Raw genomic sequence first — 22599 nt, 5'->3', positions numbered from 1 at the left:
TATGCTCCAGTGGAATGGAGCGAATGTTAATTGTATAGGTGCTAGCCTGTTTAATTGGCTTGAAATTTGAAACAAATTGTTGATAAAATATTTACTTAAATCCTAGAATCCCTACAGTGTGGAAACAGGCCCTTTGGCCCAACAAGTCCACACCGACCCTCCTAAGAGTAACCCACCCAGACCTATTCCCCTACCCTATTACTCTACATTTACCCTGACTAATGCACCTAACCTACACATCCCTGAACACTGAGTAATTTAGTATGGCCAATTCACCTAATCTACACATCTTTGCATTGTGGGAGGAAACTGGAGCACCCGGAGGAAACCCACGCAGATACGGGAAGAATGTAACAGTTGCCCGAGGGAGGAATCGAACCCGGGTCCCTGGCGCTGTGAGGCAGCATTGCTAGCCACTGTGCTGCCCCCTAATATGCCTATTTAATTTATATTTGGTGAAGACAAGTTAATATTATGACATTAATTCTCCATCCTGTCATCAAATGAACAAATTAATCTTTAGTGATTAATATACCCAATTACCTCTGTTTCTTAGACCCAGTAAAATGATTGTAATTATAATCATTTCTAGTTTACAAAGAAATTAAATAATGAGCTAACTCAGAGGAGAAAGAATATTTTCTTCTGCAAATTGACCAATAAACTAAGTTCTGTGGTAATTCCTCTGATCTTTGTAAATAAGACTAACTTATTTGTGTTTTTTTAAAAGAAATTGGAATATTCTGTTTTTTAATCAATCTGTGCAGATATTTTATGATATAACTCCAGAATATATGGAACTTGAACCCTGGCCTTCCTGACTCAGAGGTAGGGACACTACCAGTGTGTCACAGCTCCCAACCTTAAATAGCACGATGCTATAGATGTCTGCCTGCTGGAAAATAATTTGGAGAAATCCAGCACCTATTTGACTTGGGTCCAATTATCCTCATCACCCATTTCACAGGTCTTTACAAACCTCTACTTTTTAAAAATAAAAGCCTCAGCGAATCATAGAATTCTTGCTTATTTTGTCTCTTTCTTTATATTGTTTCTAAGGGGTCTGAAACAAATGTCGGCTAAAACTTGGACATCAAGGATTACCTATTCGGGCAACAACTTTAAAGCATAACGTCCAATGGCACAAAAGGAGCCCATTCAGTCTATTATGCATATGCTAGCTCATTTGAAGAAGCTAATTAATTACTTCCCCCACCTTCCTAAAGGCTTTCTTTCCCATAGTCCTACAGTTATTTATCTTACCGCAGTCACTCAAATCGGCCTAAATAAAGATTTTTGATGGCTTGAAGCCATTTTAGCTGTGATGTGTGCCTATAGATTATGGATTTAAATCTCAGACATACATAGGGAAAGAATTGGCTGCAGTTAAAGCTGAGTATTTATAGTGGTGCACCACACAAACTTGTTCCAATTTGATGCTAGTTGTCAGTTGCATTCAAAATAGTGCCCTCACATCCTGATCAAATTTCTCTGAAAGTTAACATTTTCATGAAATGTTATTCTTCGCTAGGCATCAATATGAATGCACACTGACTGTTCTGACTTGTGCACAGTATTTTTAAAAATTTATAGCTTGTTATCCCATTTCACATTGCTCCCTTTTCTGAAATATATTTCTCCTTATTCATTTATGTTCTTTTTTTTTAACTTTCCTTTTATGATTTCTGACTTCCTTTTTATCTTTGGTAACTTTACTGCATCTTTTACCCATGTGTTCTGTTTTCTGTGCATTGCTCTTTTATTGTGTTTCTAAAGTCATGTGATATGCAGCATGATCAGAATTGCTACTGACAGCATTGTAATTTGACTGCTGAGGTTAAAAATCTCTTGCTTTTTCTGGAGTCATGTAGCAGCAGTCCAAAATATCTTACCCAGGCTTCTCCTTTTGTCGTCATAACTCCAGGTGTGTCTGCCATATACTCCTATTATTTTTATAGTTTTTTTCTAGGTTTGTCACAGAACTTCATGTCATTGGAGAAGCTGTAACATTGAATTGCCAGTGCGAGTCTAATCAGAAGCATGAATGAAGAATTTTTGTTTCATTTTAAAGCGACATTTTATTATCACTTTTGCAAATTACTCTGGAGATAATGAATGGGTGGGGAGGCATTAGCTGCGTTCTTTTGTATTTTTGCTGATACTTCCCAATAATGAGTTTCTTAAAATTTATGAACTCTCATGAAACAAAAGCGTTCTTTAAACAAATATGTTTAAAAGAATCTAATATCTAGCTAACTGATTTAAAACATAAGTCTTTTGATTGCAGGTTTTTTTTTCAAAAGTTAGCTTTCTTCCTAAAACTTGAACTATTTGCAATTTATTGTTTAAACTGAGGTGGTAAAATGTACCTTTTCATCCTACATAGACATATACGAATCCATACTGGAGAGAAGCCATTTAAGTGTGATGAATGTGGGAAGAGTTTTACAGTCAAGTCTACACTGGACTGTCATTTAAAAACCCACACAGGTTGGTGATGGCATTTTAAAAATTAAGTTTTTGAACAGAGAGAGGAGAATGAGAGCTATTCCCAATGATGGAAACCATGAAACAGGGTGACAATTTACCATAAATAAAAAGAAAAAAATGGAAGTTGGAAAATATCAGCAGGTTAAGTAAATTCTGTAGAGAGAACCTGAAGTAATGTTTCAGATTGATGTTTTATTGTGAGGACTGAAGAGAAATAGAAATGCAATTGTTCTTAAATTAGTGGAAAGTTAGGGAGCAAGAAGACCAAAGGATAAAAATAGGATGAAAGGCAGAGATTAACAAAAACCGATGCAGCAACCAAAAAATGTAGTAATAAACATAGTGAAGAATCAAAGGGTGTGTCCAAAGATAAATTGCTGGAGAAATTCAGCAGGTCTGGCAGCATCTGTGGTGAGAAAGCAGAGTTAACGTTTCGAGTCCACTGACCTTTCAGGCTTTAGAAGGCTCTGAAGAAGGGTCATTGGACTCAGAAGGTTAACTCTTATTTTCTCTCCATAGATGTGGCCAGACATGCTGCGTTACTTCAGCAATTTCTGCTTCTGTTTCAGATTTCCAATTTCTGCAGTTCTTTGCTTTATTTATTAAAAGATGCCTCCAAATGAGGTATGAATTGCTACATAGCCATCTGAATACATGAACAGAGAAGAAAAGAAACAAACAAAGATGTATCCAGCAAGACAAAAAAAAAGATAAAGGTGAAATAAAAAGGAGTGAGAGTTTATGATGTAATGATTTTGAACTCTCTGGACTCCACATGCACCTATCTTGCTGATTGCTTTAATTTATTTTTGATTTTGCTCATTTGTTTTTGACTGACACAGCTGTCCCAAGCATACACCTCAACATGCCTTAATTTAATTCCCATTTAAACTAAATCTGATTTGCAACTTTCCCCACGAAAAATATACATTTTCTCTATCCTTCAAAAGGCATCTACAAAATCCATTCAAGCTGGAGATTAATTGATAATTATAAGACTTACTTACTTTGTTAGGAAAGACTGCTAAAAGGGATGGAGCATTGGCAGGATAAGTGGAAGTATGATATTGATAGGCCACATTAACATAAATGTAAGATTGGGTCAAAAAGTAAATTGCAAGTTTGGTTCCTGCACCACAATACAGGGTGATCAATTTAAGTACCCCAACCCCACAGTGATTTTTTAAGAAAGGTTCTGCTTTTTCTACACTCACTCCTACATTGCTACAAGATCCAGAAGCTTGCAGCAGCTATTTTTCTCCCCTCCCACTTTTCATCTTTCTGAATATCAACCTGGAATTCTACAATGTCCTAGCTGGCCTGAAGGAAATGTGTTGGCATACAGCCTGCAGGCGGATCAGCCCTTATAGATTCAAAGCTAATTGAATGTACCTTCAGTTGTAAATATCTTGTTTATGCAGGGTTCTGATGCCTTTTGGTACACCAATAAAATAACTTGGCATTCAGTTGGCACCTGTGCTGTTATTGATACTATGTAGATGTGAGAATTTGATTATTTTTAGCTTTATAATTATATAATTCAAGAACTTGCACCTAAAAGGTATCTGATGCAAGGGTTAATTCACCAGTAAATCAGTAAAGTTCAAACAGGCTAGAAATGGGCAGATTCAAATCTGCCACAGCTCAAAAGTTATCTATACTTCTCTTGGAACCTGAGCTGTAGACAATGTCATACCTTTATATCACTGAGGCAGTAGAGACTGGCAGAATGCACTAATTAATTTTGGCCTACGCTGGAATGTACTGAGAACAGCCTCACTAAAGCTGGCGATATTGTTTGTAGCGAAGTATTCATTAGATAAGATGGCATGGAAGGGAGGAGAAACGATTATACTATGTAATTCTGCATTTTTCTTAAATCCTCTCAAATCTGAATAATTCATGACAGTGGTGCATCATTTGTGAAGTTAATAGCAAATTAGAAAATTCAGCATGCCTCCCATTACAAGGTTATTCAAAAAAAATCTTTGGCAGTGATCTTTAAATATTCGGGTGTCTATCAGTTTTTGATTTATGTGTGCATATATTTTTGCTCTTAGTGACTTGGAAAATTTACTTTTTTGAAATTCAGGTCAGAAGCACTTCAAATGCCACGTATGCAGCTCTCCATTCTCGACAAAAGGTAGCCTAAAAGTTCACATGCGACTGCACACAGGAGCAAAGCCTTTTAAATGCCCACATTGTGATGTGCGTTTCCGAACTTCAGGGCATAGAAAGAGTCACATACAATCTCACTTTAAGCCCACACCACTGCCAAAAAAAATTCGGAAGCCTGCGACACGTCAAACAACAGAAAGCTTACAGCCGGTAAACTTGCTGACCACTGCAAATGTTTACATCACGAACAATGGAGTTCTTACCAGCCAGTTTGATCAGAACCTTCTCCAACAGGGATTAGTTGGTCAAGCTATTCTTCCTGTTTCGGTGTCAGGTAATGTTTTTAATGATTAATTATTTCAATATTTAACTTTTTTTTAATTACCACACTGAAAAACTGTTATGGACTAGGCCAGACCACTCAAATCATTCTTAAGCAGCACCCTAGACCATAACTTTGCAATTTGTTTCAGAAAGTGTACAGTGAAAATTACCCAGATTAAGTTAGCGAGGTTGACTACCAGGTTTAAAACGGACAAAACAAAGTTATTCACAAAATTACACAATGAAACATAAAGAACAGAATAAAGAACCCCTACAGAACTCAGTCTATCCAAAGTATGATGTTCCGAATATACACAACAGTCCCAATAAGCAAATCTCCTTTAGAAATCAGTACGAAAAAGGGTCAGATGCTTACAGGTTGAAATTAGAAGAGCAGAGAGAGAGAGAGAGTTTGTATCCACACAGCTCACTGTTGAACTCCCAACCAGTTCTGGATTGAACTAAACTGGTCAGCTTGAGAGCTGATCACTTACCTTTCATTCTACAGGTCACTTCTAAAACATGACCAATTTGGCCTGAAGTCTCATCTGTTCACGTATAAACAAAATGCCTCTCAACATCCTTTTCTTCTCTGTACCAAACCAGTCTGATCGGAGCCCAAGAGGTTTATTACCCTTCTGAAAAAAAGATCAAGGACAGAGTATCCTTGAGCCAAGGAACAGCATTTACTAAATAAAGGACTAGCTTTGAGACACGTCTCTCCCTTAAAAAGGTATGAACCATCAATACCAAAAGATGGCTTCATTTTTAACCCTTTAAAAACCCAATTAGTAGTCTAAACACACATATATACTATACGAACTATAACATGCACAACCACGTACAAATTCAGGCCGCTGTACACCCACCACCGAATGTCTCTGTATCTCATATGAGCCTCGATAATGCATCAGCAATCACGTTTTCGCAACCTGCCACATGCACAATTGTCAAACTGAATGGCTGCAACAACAAGCTCAACAGGCTAGCATTTTTGTCCTTAAATTTTTCCACAGACGTCAATGGGTTATGATCAGTGTATACGATTGTCTCAGATGCATTGCTGGTAATATAATCACTGAAATGTTGTAATGCCACTACCAAGCTTAAAATCTCTTTCTCCACCGTTGAATATTTCTGTTGATGAACGTTCAACTTCCTGGAAAAATACCCGATGGGTCTTTCTATTCCAGTGTCATTCTCCTGCAGGAGCACTGCACTGACACCCACATCACTGGCAACAATAGCCACCTTGAAAGACTTTGTGTAATCTGTTGTGGCTAATACTGGGGCAGTGGTTAACAGTTTTTAGTCTGTGAAATGTCTTTTGACAGTCCGCTGTCCACTGAAACTACTTGCCCTTTTTTAACAATTCAGTGAGTGGAGCAGCCATACTGTTAAAGTATGGCACAAACTTTTTTGGTAACATCCACTCAATCCCAGGAACTGTATTACTGCTTTTTTCGTCGACAGTGTGGGAAATTCCCCAATTAATTATGTTTTTGCATCTCGTGGGGCCATTTGTCCATGTCCAATAACATGGCCCAGGGAGGTGACTTAGGCTTTGGCAAATTCACTTTTAGTTAGAATTACCACCAAGCCTGCCTTCCGAAGTCGATCGGACAAGTCTGATAAATGCTGTAAATGTTCCTTCCATGAGTGAGTAAAGACTACCAGGTCATCAGTATACACTATACAGTTGGGTAATCAGGCGATGACCTCATTAGTCAGTCTCTGAAATGTGACTGGAGTGTTTTTCATACCAAATGGCATGACTTTGAACTGATCTAGTCTATTTGGTGTTACGAAAGCTGAAATCGTTTTTGCTCTTTCTGACAGCGGTACTTGCCAGTAGCCTCTGAGCAAGTCCAACTTAGAAATGTGAGTTGCTTGTCCCACTTTTTCGTCACAGTCTTGCAACTGTGGAATTGGATATACATTAATCTTTGTAACAGTGTTGACTTTGTGATAGTCCACACATAACCGTTGGTTACCATCTGGCTTTGGTACCATGACTGTGGGTGAGCTCCAGTCACTAACTTACTTCAATTATGCCGTCTTGGAGCATGCGCTCTATCTCCTTTTGAACCTATGCCAACTTTAGAAGGTTATGCCTATAAGGATGTTGCTTAATTGGAACAGCATCTCCTGTCTCTACATCATGCGCAATTAGGTTAGTACTTCCTAGTTTATTTCCGCATATCTCGCCATGTGATAGTAATAGCTCTTTCAGGTCATTTCGATTTTCTTGTGGAAGGTAACTCAATAATTTATCTCAATTTTTGATAACTTTCTCATTGTTCAATTTGATTTGAGCAATGTCCTAATCAGAATCCTCTGAACTTGGGTCTTCCTTCTGTGCTGTAATCATTAACACCTTCTCCTCGTGCTTTCCTTCCCTATGAAAATACCATTTGAGCATATTCACATGACACACTCAGAGATTTCTTCCTGTCTGGAGTCCTTATCAAGTAGCTCACCTCACTCAATTTTCTCTCGATTTGATAAGGTCCCCTAAATCTGGCTTTTAAAGGCTCACCTGTCACTGGAAGTAACACCAACACTTTATCACCATTTGCAAAATTGTGAATTTGTGATTTCTTATCCGCTTCCTGTTTCATTGTATGCTGTGATACTTTTAAATGCTGTCTAGCCAACTCTACAGCTCTATTTAATCATTCTCTAAAATTGGACACATAGTCCAAATGGGTGGTCTCTGAATTCAGATTTATTAATTTCTCCTTAATCAATTTTAACAGCCCTCTTACTTCATGCCTAAAAATTAACTCAAATGGACTGAATTTGTTCGATTCATTCGGAACATCTCTGATCGCAAAAAGTACAATTGGAACTCCCTTATCCCAATCATCTGGATAATCCTGAAAGATGCCGTTCAACTCATCAGGTCTGCCAAACCCATTGAGGAGCATCCCACCTAGACTCAAGACCCCATCCTACCCCTGTAACCCTGCATTTACTATGACTAACCCACCTAGCCTGCACATCCCTGGACACTGGTAATGTGGCATGGCCATTCCACCTAATCTGCACGTCTTTTGGAATGTGGAAGGAAACTGGAGCATACTGCAGAAGCCCATGGCAACAGGCAGGAAGTGCAAACTCCACACAGACATTCACCCAAGGCTGGAATCAAATCTGGGTCCCTGGTGCCATGAGTCAGCAGAGCTAACCACTGAGTCACTATACTGCCCACAGTGCAGCAAGTAACATATCTCCTGACACCCCAAAGCCTGTTCACCATTGTCAAGACACCAGTCAAGTGTGAAGGAATACTGTCCACTTGCCCTCAGTGATTGCAGCTCTGACAACACTACAAAAGCTTGAAACTATAGAGGACAAAGCAGCCTATCTGAATGCATCCCATCCACAAACATTCAGTCCCTACACCATCGATGCTTAGTAGCAGCAGTGAGTGCCATCTCCAAGATGCATTGCAGGAATTCAGCAAAGCTGCTTCGATTCCTGATGAAGGGCTTCTGTCCGAACCGTTGATTCTCCTGCTCCTTGGGTGCTGCCTGACTTGCTGTGCTTTTCCAGCCCCACACTCTCGACTCTGATCTCCAGCATCTGCAGTCCTCAGTTTCTTCTTAGATAATATCATCCAAACCCACAATCACTGACATCTAGAAGGACAAGGATAACAGAGACATGGGAACACCACCAATTATAAGTTCCAAGTCACTCATCATCCAGACTTGCATATATAATTCTGTTCCTTCAATATCACTGGGTCAAAATCCTGAAACTCCCTCCTTATGGCATTGTGTATGTATCTATATCAAATGGACTGCAGCTGCTCAAGAAGCTCACAACTACCTTTTCAAGGGCAATTAGGGATGGGCACTAAATGCTGCCCAGTCAGCAATGACCACATCCTGCGAATGAACAAAAGAAATTAAAAAAAACACCGGAAAATACCCTGTCATCCATAACGCCCATCCTGCTCAATTGTGCTGCCTTGTGCATCACATTTGTAATCCCCAACCTAACCAAAAGCTAGGTATTCTGTAATCAAGATGAATTAATGATCTCATCATTAGGTGAGTAAGCATTTTATTTATTTAATAAAGTAGATCCATGCATTGATTTTGATGCCAAATGATTAGCAGAAAGAGACTGCCATCTTCATAATCATTAATTTCCTCCTTCATTAAAGGAACAGTGATGTCATAATGCTTGTCCATCTGTACCGATCAGCAATATATTAAACTTCAATTTTCCATAAAATTTGGACAGAGTTGTTGCCATGTCTAGCAGAACTAAATCAGCTCAAATTCATCATTTATACTTTGAGTAAATCTTTTTATGGGCAGAGTTTGCATAAATGCTTCCACCTTTTTACAGTATTTGTTTCTTATTATTGAAAGATCGTCTTAATGCATCATTTGCAATGTACAAATAATGCATCTGCTCAACTTTGCTTCTAAGCTGATAAGTATATGATACCAAATTTGACCCTTATCAAAATCTGTGTGTTTATATCAGTGTAATTGAAAAAACTATAAATGTGATTTTTGCTAAAGCAAGTTTAACCCACCTCAGAGATAAGAATAAATATGAATGCTTGATACATCAGTAGCAAAAAATACTTCATCTAGCCGTTGTTATTTTGATCAGAGTAAGACAGTTATTAACATAATTACAAAAAGAATACCACTAACAATGATTCAGTAACACTAGTTGATTCAGTGTAATTGATTTCAGAATACAAAATCATAGGTTTCAATTTAGCATTTCAGGACAGTAAAATTCAGTTTCAAAGATTATGATACATCCTTAGGAAAGTTAAGCTCTTGATGTGTATGTGTGTCGAGGGGAGAGGGTGTTGGCATGAAAAGGTGCATGTGTGGACAGTAGCATTAAGTGGTTTGTTTCATTGGAATTAATGAAGCATCAGGATTCGATGCTTGGGCAGCTGTAAACTCAGAGAATATTTAAAATCAAGTTTTTTTAATTCTGATAACTCAGGTCTATTTTCAGTGTTCTGATGGAGAATCATTGGGCTTGAAACATTAGCTCTACCTTCTTCCCAGAGATATTGCCAGACCTGCTGAGTTGCATCAGCAATTTCTGTTTCTGTTTCAAGTTTCCAACATCCACAGTTCTGTGTTCTATTTTCAAGCTGATTTTGATAGTCAAAATCTCTAATGTATGTTTATTTCACTTAAACCTTATGAAATGCTTCTGCGATCACAGTAAGACCTTTTGTTTTGTACCTGTCCTTAAGCTTTTAGCGATGTGTGCGCATTGATATCCAAATCTTTTGGCCCCTCTACAGACCTTTGTCTCTCCCATCTAAAAAGAACAGTGTAATTTGTCTTCCTATGATCCAATAATGCCTATTAATCCTTTTCCGTTCTGAAGAACAGTCATTGGACCCGAAACCTGAACTCTGCCTCCTTTCCACGGTTGCTGCCAGACCTCGAGGTTTTCCAGCAATGTCTGATTTTCTTGTTATTAATCCTTTTAATCTCTAAACTAATTTCACAACTTTTTACCAAGCACCAAATCTGATGTGTTTGAGGTGTGTTAATTGCAGAAAATATTTAATCATATTTTAATGTATATTCATTACAGTGTGTACCATTTTCCTCACAAAATAAATTGTTTAATTTATTCGACAGCTGGAGGTGATTTGACATTGTCACTTACAGATGCTGGCTTTGCCACTCTCGAAGGAATACAGCTACAACTTGCTTCTGCTAACTTGGTTGGGCAGAATGTCCAGATCTCTGGAATTGACCCCAGCAATATAAACAACATCACACTGCAGGTATGAAGTGTGGCATTACTGTTGCTATAATGAACTTCAATAACATTGTTTTTCATTACTGGGCTTCCATTAGCACAAGTTTACCCAACAGTCAGGTTTTATTACTAAGAAGCATTGGTTTAAATATTGGAATCTTTCATTTGCATGCTTGTGAATATGTCACAAGCAGAGGTGCGTTGAAATTTTACAGCAGTGGAGGGAATAGTCTTCCAACCCTTGTGCAATCTGATAGATTTATGATACTGAGTACTTAAAGATGGTACTACACTCAGTGTCACAGTGGCCCATGATTAAGTCCTTTATAAGGGCACAGGAGAATGGATCTGAGTTACAAAGTATCGGTAAAGAAGCAATGCTGGTTGTGACTTGTGTGGTTTGATTGTAGAACTGGGAGAAGCATTAACCTCAATGTGCAACCACCAATCCCCCACCTCCCCACCCTCAACCCATCCACCCAATGTTAAGTTTTTAAAAAAATATTGACTTTGTTGCTTGTTGCCTGAAGTAGTCCCTTTTAAGGCTGCATGTAAATCTGTTTTCCTGAACACCAGCTCCAGTCAGCGCAGTATTCTCATAAGAGTCTCAGATAAAAGTTAAATCCTTCATTTGTATGTGCAGAGGGGACAGTGTTTCAGATATGAACTTGGAGGACAAAGTTTTTATTATCTCTGGCTATATTGTAATCATCTCACTAATGGCTCATAATGAGTGCATCGTTGGTGCCTGCAAGTCATATCTGAGGCTTAATTACCTGCAAATGGCATAGCACTATTGAAGTTACTGGCCAAGATATTTTGAGATAATAATTTGAATACTTCACAATCAAGATTCAACATGCACTTAGTGAAAATCGCAAGGTAGAGGAGCATTAAAAAGTAAAATTTGACACCCACATTCTACCCTTTATTAACTTTAAATTATACAATTTTTCGTCGTTTGTAAGGACAGCAAATTCAGCTCCCCCACCCCATGCTCACTAATCCTTGGTGGTCCTTGGTCAAGCAACATCTCCGTTTGAAACACTCATAGTTGTTTTCAAATCCCTGTATTGGATCGCCTCTCTATTTCCCTCTAATCTCCAGAAGCATAACCTTCCAGGATAACTACTCATCTAATTTTGGGTTCTTGTACTTGCTTGATTTTAATTTGTGCCAGTACCATGAGGTAATGAGCAAGTGCAAGCAAGATAGGGCAAATAGTTTCCTTCTGCATTGTAACCACTTGTGTGATTTTGTGGTGGTTATTCTTTCAGCTGCCTGGGCCCAAAGTTCTGAAATTCCTTTACTAAATTTCCTCACCTCTCTAACACTCTTAGGTTTGAAGAAGTATCTTAAAGGGACAATCTCCAAACAAGCTTTTGATCATTTTACTTTATATCCCATGTAGCTTGGTGTCAAAGTTTGCTTATTAATGCTTCTCTACTTTGCCTATATTAAAGGCACTTTAGGTTAAGTAGACGATGCTATTGTTAAGAACAAATTCCAAAGAAGATTAAAAGCAGTCAGCATGGCTTTGTGAGGGACAGGTCATGCCTCACAAATCTTATTGAGTTCTTTGAGGAGGTGTCAAGACAGGTCGATGACGGTCGAGTAGTGGATGTGGTGTATATGGATTTCAGCAAGGCATTTGATAGGGTTCCCCATGGTAGGCTCATTCATAATGTCAGGAAGTATGGGATACAGGGAGATTTGGCTCTCTGGATTCAGAGTTGACTGGCTGACAGAAGGTAGAGAGTGGTTGGAGATGGAAAGTATTCTGCCTGGAAGACCGTGTTGAGTGGCGTCCCACAGGGCTCTGTTCTTGGGCTTCTGTTCTTTGTAGTTTTCATAAATGACTTGGATGAGGAGGTTGAGGGGTGGGTTAGTAAATTTGCAGATGACACAAAGGTTGGAGGTGTTGTCGATAGTATAGAGGGCTACTACAGGCTGCAGCGCGACATAGACAGGATGCAGAGCTGGGCTGAGAAATGGCAGATGGAATTCAACCTGGATAAATGCGAAGTGATGGATAAATGCGAAGGTCGAACTCGAATGCTGAATATAGGATTAAAGACAATATTCTTGGCAGTGTGGAGGAACAGAGGGGTCTGGGTGTACAAGTACATAGACCCCTCAAAGTTGCCACCCAAGTGGATAGGGTTGTTAAGAAAGCATATGGTGTTTTGACTTTCATTAACAGGGGTATCGTGTTTAAGAGCCGCGAGGTTTTGCTGCAGCTCTACAAGTCCCTGGTGAGACCACACTTGGAATATTGTGTCCAGATCTGGCCGCCCTACTGTAGGAAAGATACAGCGGCTTTGGAGAGGGTGCAATGAAGGTTTACCAGGTTGCTGCCTGGACTGAAGGGCTTGCCTTATGAAGAAAGGTTGATTAAGCTCGGACTTTTCTCTCTGGAGAGAAGGAGGAAGAGAGGAGACCTGATCGAGGTGTACAAAATGATGAGAGGAATAGATAGTGTCAATAGCCAGAGACTTTTCCCCAGGGCAGGATTGACTGGTACAAGAAGTCAAATTTTGAAGATATTAGGAGGAAGGTATAAAGGAGATATCAGAGGTAGGTTCTTTACGCAGAGAGTTGTGAATGCATGAAATGCGTTGCCAGCTGAGGCGGTGGAAGCGAAGTCACTGGGGACATTTAAGCGACTGCTGGACATACACATGGATAGCAGTGAGTTGAGGGGTGCGTAGGTTAAGTTACTATATTTTACATTAGGATTAAGTCTCGGCACAACATCGTGGGCTTAAGGGCCTGTTCTGTGCTGTACTTTTCTATGTTCTACGTTCTAAGAGTTGTATTGGACTCGAAAATTATGTCTTTTTTTCTCTCTCCATAAATGTTGCCAAATCTGATGAGTTTCTCCAGCACGTTCTGTTTTTATTTCAAATCTCCAGCATCTGCAACATCTTGCTTTTATTGTTATTGTTAATGGCAGTAATGCATGGAGTAGGAGCATAAACACGCAACTGATGTAATTTGTGCATGTAAACAGCTCTGAAATGCCAGGACCCATACAAACAGGAAGCATTAACAATTTAAAAATACATAGAGCATGCAAACACTTCTGAATGTATAAAAATAAAGTTTAGGTTAATCACAGGAAATGGACATATTAGGCCAGATGGCCTCCTGAGCCTTAAGCAAACTTCTCCATTCAGATTTTCCCTGTGTATTTAAATGTGTATTTTTCAAATACTCTGCTTTTAATAAACAGATTAGTAAATTAGATGTCTTTGAATTGTTTATGCTTGATCTAAATGAGCTAACTGACTTTTTACTTAACCTATGACTCATCAGTATTTTACTGGATTTTTTTTCCTCTCCCTGCAGATTGATTCAAGCATTTTGCAGCAGACATTGCAACAAGGCAATATACTTCCTCAACAAATGACTACTGAAACAAACCTAGCACAGCAAGCTGGGACTCTCCAAGCAACAGATAATACAGTGCCTGCTAATGTGGTCATCCAGCCACTCAGCAGTCTGCCAATGCAACCAACAGTATCGTCATCAACTACCATGGCAATGGGAAGTCTGACCGAACAAGAGAATGTTCTGACGAGCAGTTCAGGTGAGAAATATTCATCTCATTTGGCATTTACATTGAACGTCTAAACCTTTAATTTCCCTTTTGACAATGCTAAACTTATTTGTCAGTTATCTAGAAGAAAATGAACAGTTATGCTTGAAAACTCTTAAGGAGCTCTGCATAACTTTGTTATCATATAAAAGAATATTTTTCAGAACAGTTTGCTTTATCAACACAGCAAACTCAATACTCTTTTTTTTAAATTTGGTAAATATATGAAAATTATGGAGAATCTTTCTTACACTGAAAGGGACAAAATTATGGTAATATGTGCATTAGGTATGCCAGTTATGACATGCTCTTAGTTGGAACCTAGACTTTCAGACTAATTAGACAGTTTTGGATTCTGGCATGAAGAATATTTGTGATTATTTTAAGCTTTTGTGTTCCGTACTCTGGCCCAAATTTACTATGTGACATTGAAAATTGAGTTTCTGGACTGGAAAAAGTAAGAATTTATATGTCCTGCAACAGACTATTTGGGAATGTGTATTGGGAAGCAGCAACATGACAGGGAGATTTACTGCCAGGGACTGTCCTATTTTAGTGACATTCTACATTATATATCCTTGAAATATAACTTTTATACTATTATTAACATGTAATATTGTTATTTTCAGTCTGAGATGGACAAACAAACTGATTAATTGTCTGAAATTGTAGTATTTGAGTGTTGGTTGTTTTTTCTCATCTCTACAATAGAGAAACAATGTCTGATGCAATCTGTAACCTTTTCTTTTGTGTTTCTCAATACTCCTGCACAATTGGATTCCTAACAATAAGTACAATTACCAAATCCACGTGAAGCTTGTCTGCCTTTATACTTTAAATTGAACATCGACATGGACACGTCCATTTTACAGCATTGCTGAATTTGCAAACACATAGGGAAAGAAAGTATTATTTCATTAATTGTAAAAATATTGAAAATATGTTGCACGAGAATGTTTAGTCAAAAGTAATTTGGGGGAAGTGGTCATATGATGAAATACTGGGAATTTGTCCAACAAGAGTTGATAATTGTAATTGCCCAAATGTCTCATAGAGCACTGCTCCTTTGCCGTACCATTTTTAAAAAGTGTTGAAGGGACTCTTTCAAGTCATCTTGAAATTGTTTTTTTTTTTGGGTAACATGGCTGCTTCTGCTTGCACCAGGCTAAGCATTTTTTGTTTTAACTGCTCTACAGGGGTTTTGCTATCAAGTTTGAACCAGGAAGCAAAGCAGGTTGTGAAAGCAAAGGCTGTTCCAATGATAAGTCATATCTGACTTGAAATTTTAACTCTGTTTTTCTCTCCATAGGCCTGTTGAGTATCTCCAGCACTTTGATTTTATTTAAGATTTTTATAGATACCAGAAGCATATCAGTAGTTCTTTTCATTGTGCGTGGTCATTCTCCAAATTTTCTTTGTATTAATACTGAATTGAAGTTTATTTCAGAATATGGTATAGTTTAGTAGTCAACAAAAAGACACTTATTTTAAAATGTATTATTATTAAGATGCCCTCACCCCACAAATAGCAAACTGTCAGCACAACATTTAGATAGCCATCCAGGATTGTGTGAGAGTAACTGGACACTCCTTACCTCAATTCTACTCAATGGGTACTGTACTCCCAGAAATGTAGAAAATAGGACCAGCATTTTCCAGGACTATCCCCAAAGACTTTGTCTTTTAAAATAAAAAAAAACTATCAATTTTTATTGAACTTTCTGAACACCTGAGCTCCAACAGATGTCTCTGGCAGAGAATTCCAATGACTTATCATCCTCCGTTTGAAAAAAAAGTCATCTCCCCTCAGCTTTAGATGGTCTGCCACTTATTCTGAAATTGTCTGTCTGATTCTAATCACGACAGCCAGGGCAAGCATCCTTCTTGCACCCACCCATTGAACAATATAAGAATTTTGAATGTTTTGAAACAGATAATTCAAATATTATGCTGACATTTGGTATCCCAGAGTGTGGGGCAATACATATCAGCCATGACTTGCTGAATGACTAAAAAGGCTGGGACTGCCTTACTCCTATTCCTGTGAAATTTGGTGTATGCCCATATTCTACCCTTTTCAATACTCTTTGCAATAAAAATATTTTCCTTTTCTCCATTTTCATTGATTAGTGTTTTGATCTTCAGTGCAAGGGATACTTATGATGGAAGATTACAATGAAACTTCACTGTTTAGCACACATTATTATCAGCAGGTTCTGTATAGAAGATCACCAAATTCTAAGACTCTAAGTTGGCTGTAAATATTAACATTTATTCCAAAATCAGCCCTTAAAGTTAGCACACTTGAGTCTTGAATCAATTACTCACTCACTACATATTTCAAAATCTCTGATGGAGCCAGTCATAATTTTTGTTTCATCACATTTATCCAGGTGAGGTATTAGAGAAAAGAAATGGTGCTGTTGAGGACTTCAGCTTAAGTTCACATGCAGGGTCTTGCCTCAGTGTGAACTGTGATTCAAAAAGTTGTGGATTCAGTCCCACAAGAGACTTGGTCACACACATTCTAGCATAACATTTCAGTGCAGTACTGTAGGAATACTGTGGAAGGTGCAGTCTATGGGCCTAATTGTTCAACCCATGACCCTATGTACTTGCCTAGGTGCGTAGAAAAGGTCTGACACTATTCAAAGGTATCAGAACTCCTGTGTTCAGCGTCCTGGCCAGCATTTACACTGTAAATGATGCCAATACAGATTAACTGGTCCCTTTTCCCAATACCACTTGTGGTGACCTTACTATTCACATTATGACTGCCAAGTTTGCCAACATTACAATGGTGTTGGTTACACTTTTGAAGATACTTCAGAATGTCTTGAGGTGTTGAAGATACTGCATTAATGCATGTTTATTCTTGTGCCATACTTCCAACATCATAAGAACTCTTTTTATATTTCCATACAGAAATATTAGTTAAGCCAATTAATGTTGAATTATTGTTGCCTTCCTGTTTAGATACCAACCCACAAGGAGATATCTTATGGTGAACATAAATTCCTTTTTACAGAGAGAATAAGATGCCAATCAGTGTTAGCTGCATCGTGAAAACCTGCATTCTGAATAAATTAGTCCATGAAGTTTTCAGGCAACATCTGTATCTTGTGCTTTTAGGTTACTTTTTTGTCCCTTGAAGTTTCATGAAGGATTAACCATTTTGTAGAAATTCCATATTAATCAATGGCAATAAAACAAAGCTTCTCTAGAGAGTCAGGCAGGGTTGACATTTCAAGTCCAGTATAACTCTTCTTTGGATCTGAAGGAGTCATGCTGGATTTGAAATGTATAACTGCTTCACTCTCCACGAATGCTGCTGGACCTACTGATTTTCTCTAGCACCTTCTGTTTACTGCAGATGCTGGAAATTAGATTATATTTTGCTTTTAATAATCAATGACAGGTTATCTTTAACTGTACAGAAGCATTTTTTATATGTCTAATGCTGCACATAAAAATACTTCCTTTTGTTTTATCTCTTAGGAACACAAGATGTCTCTCAGTCCCCAGAACTTGCCTCAAGTTCTAGTGGTAAACAGGAAATGACACTGACGATTAATAATTCTAACCTCAGTCAGGTACTAGCACAAGCTACCAATGCCACTTGTGCCAATCCAACAGGAACACCACAAGAGATATCACTCACAATATCAGGTATGTATTAGCCTTAAGGGACTGCATGATATCTGCATAAGTGAGTGACTGTTTTTATACTGTTGCCACTATAATGTTTGTTCTATTGCTAGTTTTATCAGACATCATCAAAATTAGACTAATTTAGCAAATAAAACAATGGCAAAAACCTAATATGCATATTCACTGGAAGGATAGAATTGAGAAACAGTCCAGTTAAAAATATATCCCAGTTTGGTCAGGCAACTAATTATGTGCATCCATTAGAAAGGATGTAGAGGTACTAAGAAGGTACAAATAAAATTCACAAGCAAGCTACCAGAATTGAGAGATTATAACTATCAGGAACAGCTGAATAACCTTGAGATTCAGTGAGCCTTTCAAAAAAAAGTATATCAAATTGAGATCTTATCAAAGGATTCTACAGGAGAAATATATTTAAAAAGTTATTTCTGCTTATGGGGAGACCAAAACTATGGACATAAATGTAAGGCAGGCACTAAATTCAACAAGAAATTCAAAGAAACTACAATAATAAAAATGTGGAACTCATTGTCAAAAGAAGTAGTTGAGGTGAACAACATGGATGCAATAAAGAGAAGCTAGATAAGCAGATAAAAACTAAATAAATAGAAAGATGTACTGATAGAGTGAAATGAAGTAAGGTAGGAGGAAGTTCATGCAGAACATAAATAATAGCATGAACTATTTTTAGCAAATGGCTGTTTCTTTGCTGTAAATTATATGCAAAGTAATTCTATGTAGCCTGTATCAAAACAGGGCAAATGTAGATTAATACCCAACAAAAACAAAGAACTGAGAATGCTGGAAACCTGAAACTCGAGCAGAGTAGCTGGAGATTCGGCAACATCATGGAGAGGAAGCAGAGGCAATGTTTCCGGTCCCGTGATCCTTCTTCACAATGTAGATCAATATATGTCTGGCAGTGAATTTCGCCAAGTATGTCAAATGTATAATTTCGCCAAGTATGTCAAATGTATCAATCATGCTTCCATATACCCAGAACTCAGAGTCAAGCTCTCTTCTCCTAACTCTGCCAAATAATATTGTGCAGCCATTTTGTTGTGCTAATTATAGATACGGTGGCATTAGTAAAGCCCACTTGCAGAGGGGAGTGTACCAAATCAGAATTAATAACCCTGGATTGTGTTCTTAATAATGCAATTGCTTTTGAGGGTGCAGGAGAAAGTTCAGAAAATTTCTTCACTTGAAGTTTGTGCCCAAATAATCTCTAACTTTGGGGGTGCATTGGATAGGTAGCAAGACAGATAGTACTGTACCTTACAAAGCTTAAAAAGAACAGATTTATTGGAGAAGCTTGTTCTAGATCTCCCATGCATAGCAAATGTTGCAAAATCATGGAAAATGTTCTCCTGATTTACATTTCATTTACATTTACATTTAACAGTTCTGTGCTTTAATGTGCAACATTTTACAATGCCCAGGCATACAACATTGCAAGCTACTTTATAATGATCAAATTTACAATTTTACTGCATCAAGAACACTAAGTAGATCTTTGCCCTATGTTATAAAGAGGTGTCAAGGTTAAGTAATATGGCAAACAGGAAAAGTAGCTTTATAATTAGGATTTGAAACTCATTAACACTATTACACCTCTGATCTTACAACAAATGACATTCCCATTGTACGTACAAGAAAAAAGACTTTGTTCTGGATGATTTTACAATTGGAATGATTTTGGTACACAATAATAACATCGGTATATGATTGCTGTGAAGTGGAACTATTTTTAGTGAGATTTTATTAATGGGGAAAATAATAAGTGTACATTCAATTGCAGTAAATGATTGTGCTGAAGTTATTACATTCTCATGATTGGTTTAAGAACAGTTTCATTAGAAGTTCCCTATTCTCTGACATGTCAACTAGCATGTTAAACTTAAATAAAACTCATCTGCATCTGTTTTGAAGGAATTATTATTCTGATGCTGACTATTTCTTAAAGTTTAGAGGTTAAATAGTTGTTACCATTTAGAGTGATTTCCATTTAGAGTGTGCACTGCCAAAAGAATAACTCATATTTGTGGTAAGTAATTTTAGGTTGATGAATTGAATAATTTGGAATATTTTCACTGCCTTTGAGTTCACGTGAACAGCTGCAGTTATCAAATTGCATTAGTGTTCAGTTCAAGTTGTTGGAGTTATTCTTTGCCTTTCAAGTGCAGCTTTTTAGCTGATGGTTGAATATTTGTAAATTTTGATGTTACTTTGGTGCATTTGCTGTACAGCTTCCTCAACTATTCTTTGAAAACTGTGGGTGTGTGTAACTCTATGACAGTAGCAGTACATGTCAAAAGCACTGCTATGTCATTGTGGAGCAATGGAACAACGCTTCAACATGTGTTTCAAATCAAAACAAAACAGAAAATGCTAGAGAAACTCTGCAAGTCTGGCACCATTTGTGTTCGTGTTAACGACCATGCTTTGGAACTCAACAGTTCTTGAGAAGAATCATTGGACTCGAACTGTTAAATCTGGTTCTCTCTCCACAGATGCTGCCAGAGTTGCTGAGTTTCTCCAGCACTTTGTTTTTATTCAGATTTCCAGTGTCTGCCGTATTTTGCTCTGCTTTGAATCTTTTTGGAAAGTGTGAATATATCACGAGATTACATGATAATTGTTGGAAGTAACCGAAAGAGTCTTCAAGGCTTTTTTTCTGATTAGTAGATATCAAGAGCAAATTTCCATGTGTGGAAACTCTTAGATTTTAAGAAATACCAGGAGGCTGAAGTGTTTGACAACAGCAGGATCTTTCATAAAGAGGTGCTGCCTTTACAGACAGCAAGACTCTAAACTGTTTCCTGTGCAAAATGGCTGTTGACAACATCCCCATATCATATGATTTGACTGTTAAAGTGACAGTCCACCATTCTTACACAAATACACAGCATCCCTCCCCTTTACATCAAAGGTTCCTGCAGTCAAAGCATTCACAACTTTTATATGTATACAATAGTTGAAGTTAAGACGTTCTAGAGAACAGCGATTTCTATGTGGCTGTTGGCACTGTTCAGGTATTTGTTTATTTTTCTCGTTAGCTTTAAGCTCTGGTGTTTTAGGTGTACCAGAAACATCATCTGATGTCTGGGATGACTGAACGTTTAGAAGTTCACATAATGTCATGATACCCTTAACTAAGGCAGTGTTTCCCTCAGATGTTCCAGTTTGGCATAGATATATATATAAGGATATTCTATTAATGTCGTTCCTGGCACATTCATTCCAGTAGGATTGGTTGCCAGCAGTTGATCTACATATCTTCTCCATACTGCATCACCCCTCATATGTGCAGTGCAGCACCCTGGTCCAGTCTGTGCTACAATGAATGCTGGCATCCACTTTTCACCAGCAGTGTAATTCCTTGCCAACACTTCTTGATCTTTTTTAGAAAACATGACATTCCTTCAGAAATGTTTCGCTGTCAGAACAAACCTTTGGCAAGCCATTTGAAGTCAGGTGATAAGGAGGTAATTGGATATGTTAAATTTTGTTCAGCTTTAGACAGCCTGTAAACAATTGTGATTTAAATTATGGACAATTTTTCATTATCGAATTATTCTAAAGAATCAATCCTTGCAAAGATCTTCTCCAGTCTTCCAATGGTTTCCTCTGAAATGTCATCTCTGTGATGGCAACCTTATGCTATTTTGTATGTGCGCCAACCACAATGAAAAACATTGGACCGTCAAAAGATCTGGTCAATATAGACTCTTTGTCATGGCCCTTCTGACCATTCCCATTGATATAATGGCTTAATGGAGGTGAGTTGGAAACTCTTGTATGAGTTGCATATCTTTTTACCTGCTGCTCAATTTTGGAGTCGAGCCCTGACCACCAAAAATAGCATCTGGCTTTCTCCTTCATTCTCAGTGTAAATGTGACCTTTGTGTAGTTTGTTTAACACACATTTCCTTCCCTGGGGTGGACTAATGGCCCTTATTCCATAGTAAGCATCCTGCTTGTATGGACAGTTTTAGCTTCTCTGTGACATATGGCCACAAGTTTTGGGGTTGTTCCTGTGATTTTGCCTTGAAGTACCATGTACATCACTTTTGATACGAGTGGATCATTTCTAGTTTATCTCTTAACGTTTTCTGCTGTTACCAGAGTGTTCTAAGTAGAAAATGTTATGAAAGGGCTGCTTGTAGTCAACCCATTTGAAGAAAGAGAACAAAGAACAATACAGCACAAGAACAGGCCCTTTGGCTCTCCATTCCGAAAAACATCCTTCCACCGCTACCCTCCCTCTCCTATGATTAAGCTAGTTCTGTATCCATCTTGTCAGCTCACCCTGATACCATGTGACTTTACCTTTTGTAACAGTCTGCCATGAGGGACCTTGTCAAAGGCTTTACTGAAGTCCATGTAAACAAGATCAATCTGTTTCCCTCAGTGAGGCATGATCTCACCCACACATATAAGGAGGTAATTGGATATGTTAAATTTTGTTCAGCTTTATTCAGCCCAATTCCTCCACCTCTGCTATCTGCTCCCAGGAGGACCACTTCCACTCCAGGACATCCCAGAAGGCCAGCTATTTCCAGGACATCAAGTGAGATCAAGTGTCCTCCAGCATATCTCCTCCACTTGCTGCATCTCTGCCC

The 22599-nt window shown here is 38.1% G+C and overlaps 1 protein-coding gene across 2 annotated transcripts in view; it reads left to right on the top strand.

Moving 5' to 3' along the window:
• Positions 1-22599, top strand: part of LOC122549212 (zinc finger protein 236-like) — a 159007-nt gene that overhangs the window by 102474 nt on the left and 33934 nt on the right. For both annotated transcript variants that reach the window (XM_043688635.1, XM_043688634.1), the window contains exons 21-25: positions 2387-2490; positions 4583-4942; positions 10578-10726; positions 14053-14293; positions 17801-17971. In XM_043688635.1, coding sequence (XP_043544570.1) covers positions 2387-2490; positions 4583-4942; positions 10578-10726; positions 14053-14293; positions 17801-17971 — 1025 coding nt within the window. The remainder of the gene's footprint in view (positions 1-2386; positions 2491-4582; positions 4943-10577; positions 10727-14052; positions 14294-17800; positions 17972-22599) is intronic.

The sequence above is a fragment of the Chiloscyllium plagiosum genome, chromosome 4 (genome assembly GCF_004010195.1).
Source record: "Chiloscyllium plagiosum isolate BGI_BamShark_2017 chromosome 4, ASM401019v2, whole genome shotgun sequence".
Classification (NCBI taxonomy): Eukaryota; Metazoa; Chordata; class Chondrichthyes; order Orectolobiformes; family Hemiscylliidae; genus Chiloscyllium; species Chiloscyllium plagiosum.
This window is presented reverse-complemented; position numbering and strand designations above follow the sequence as displayed.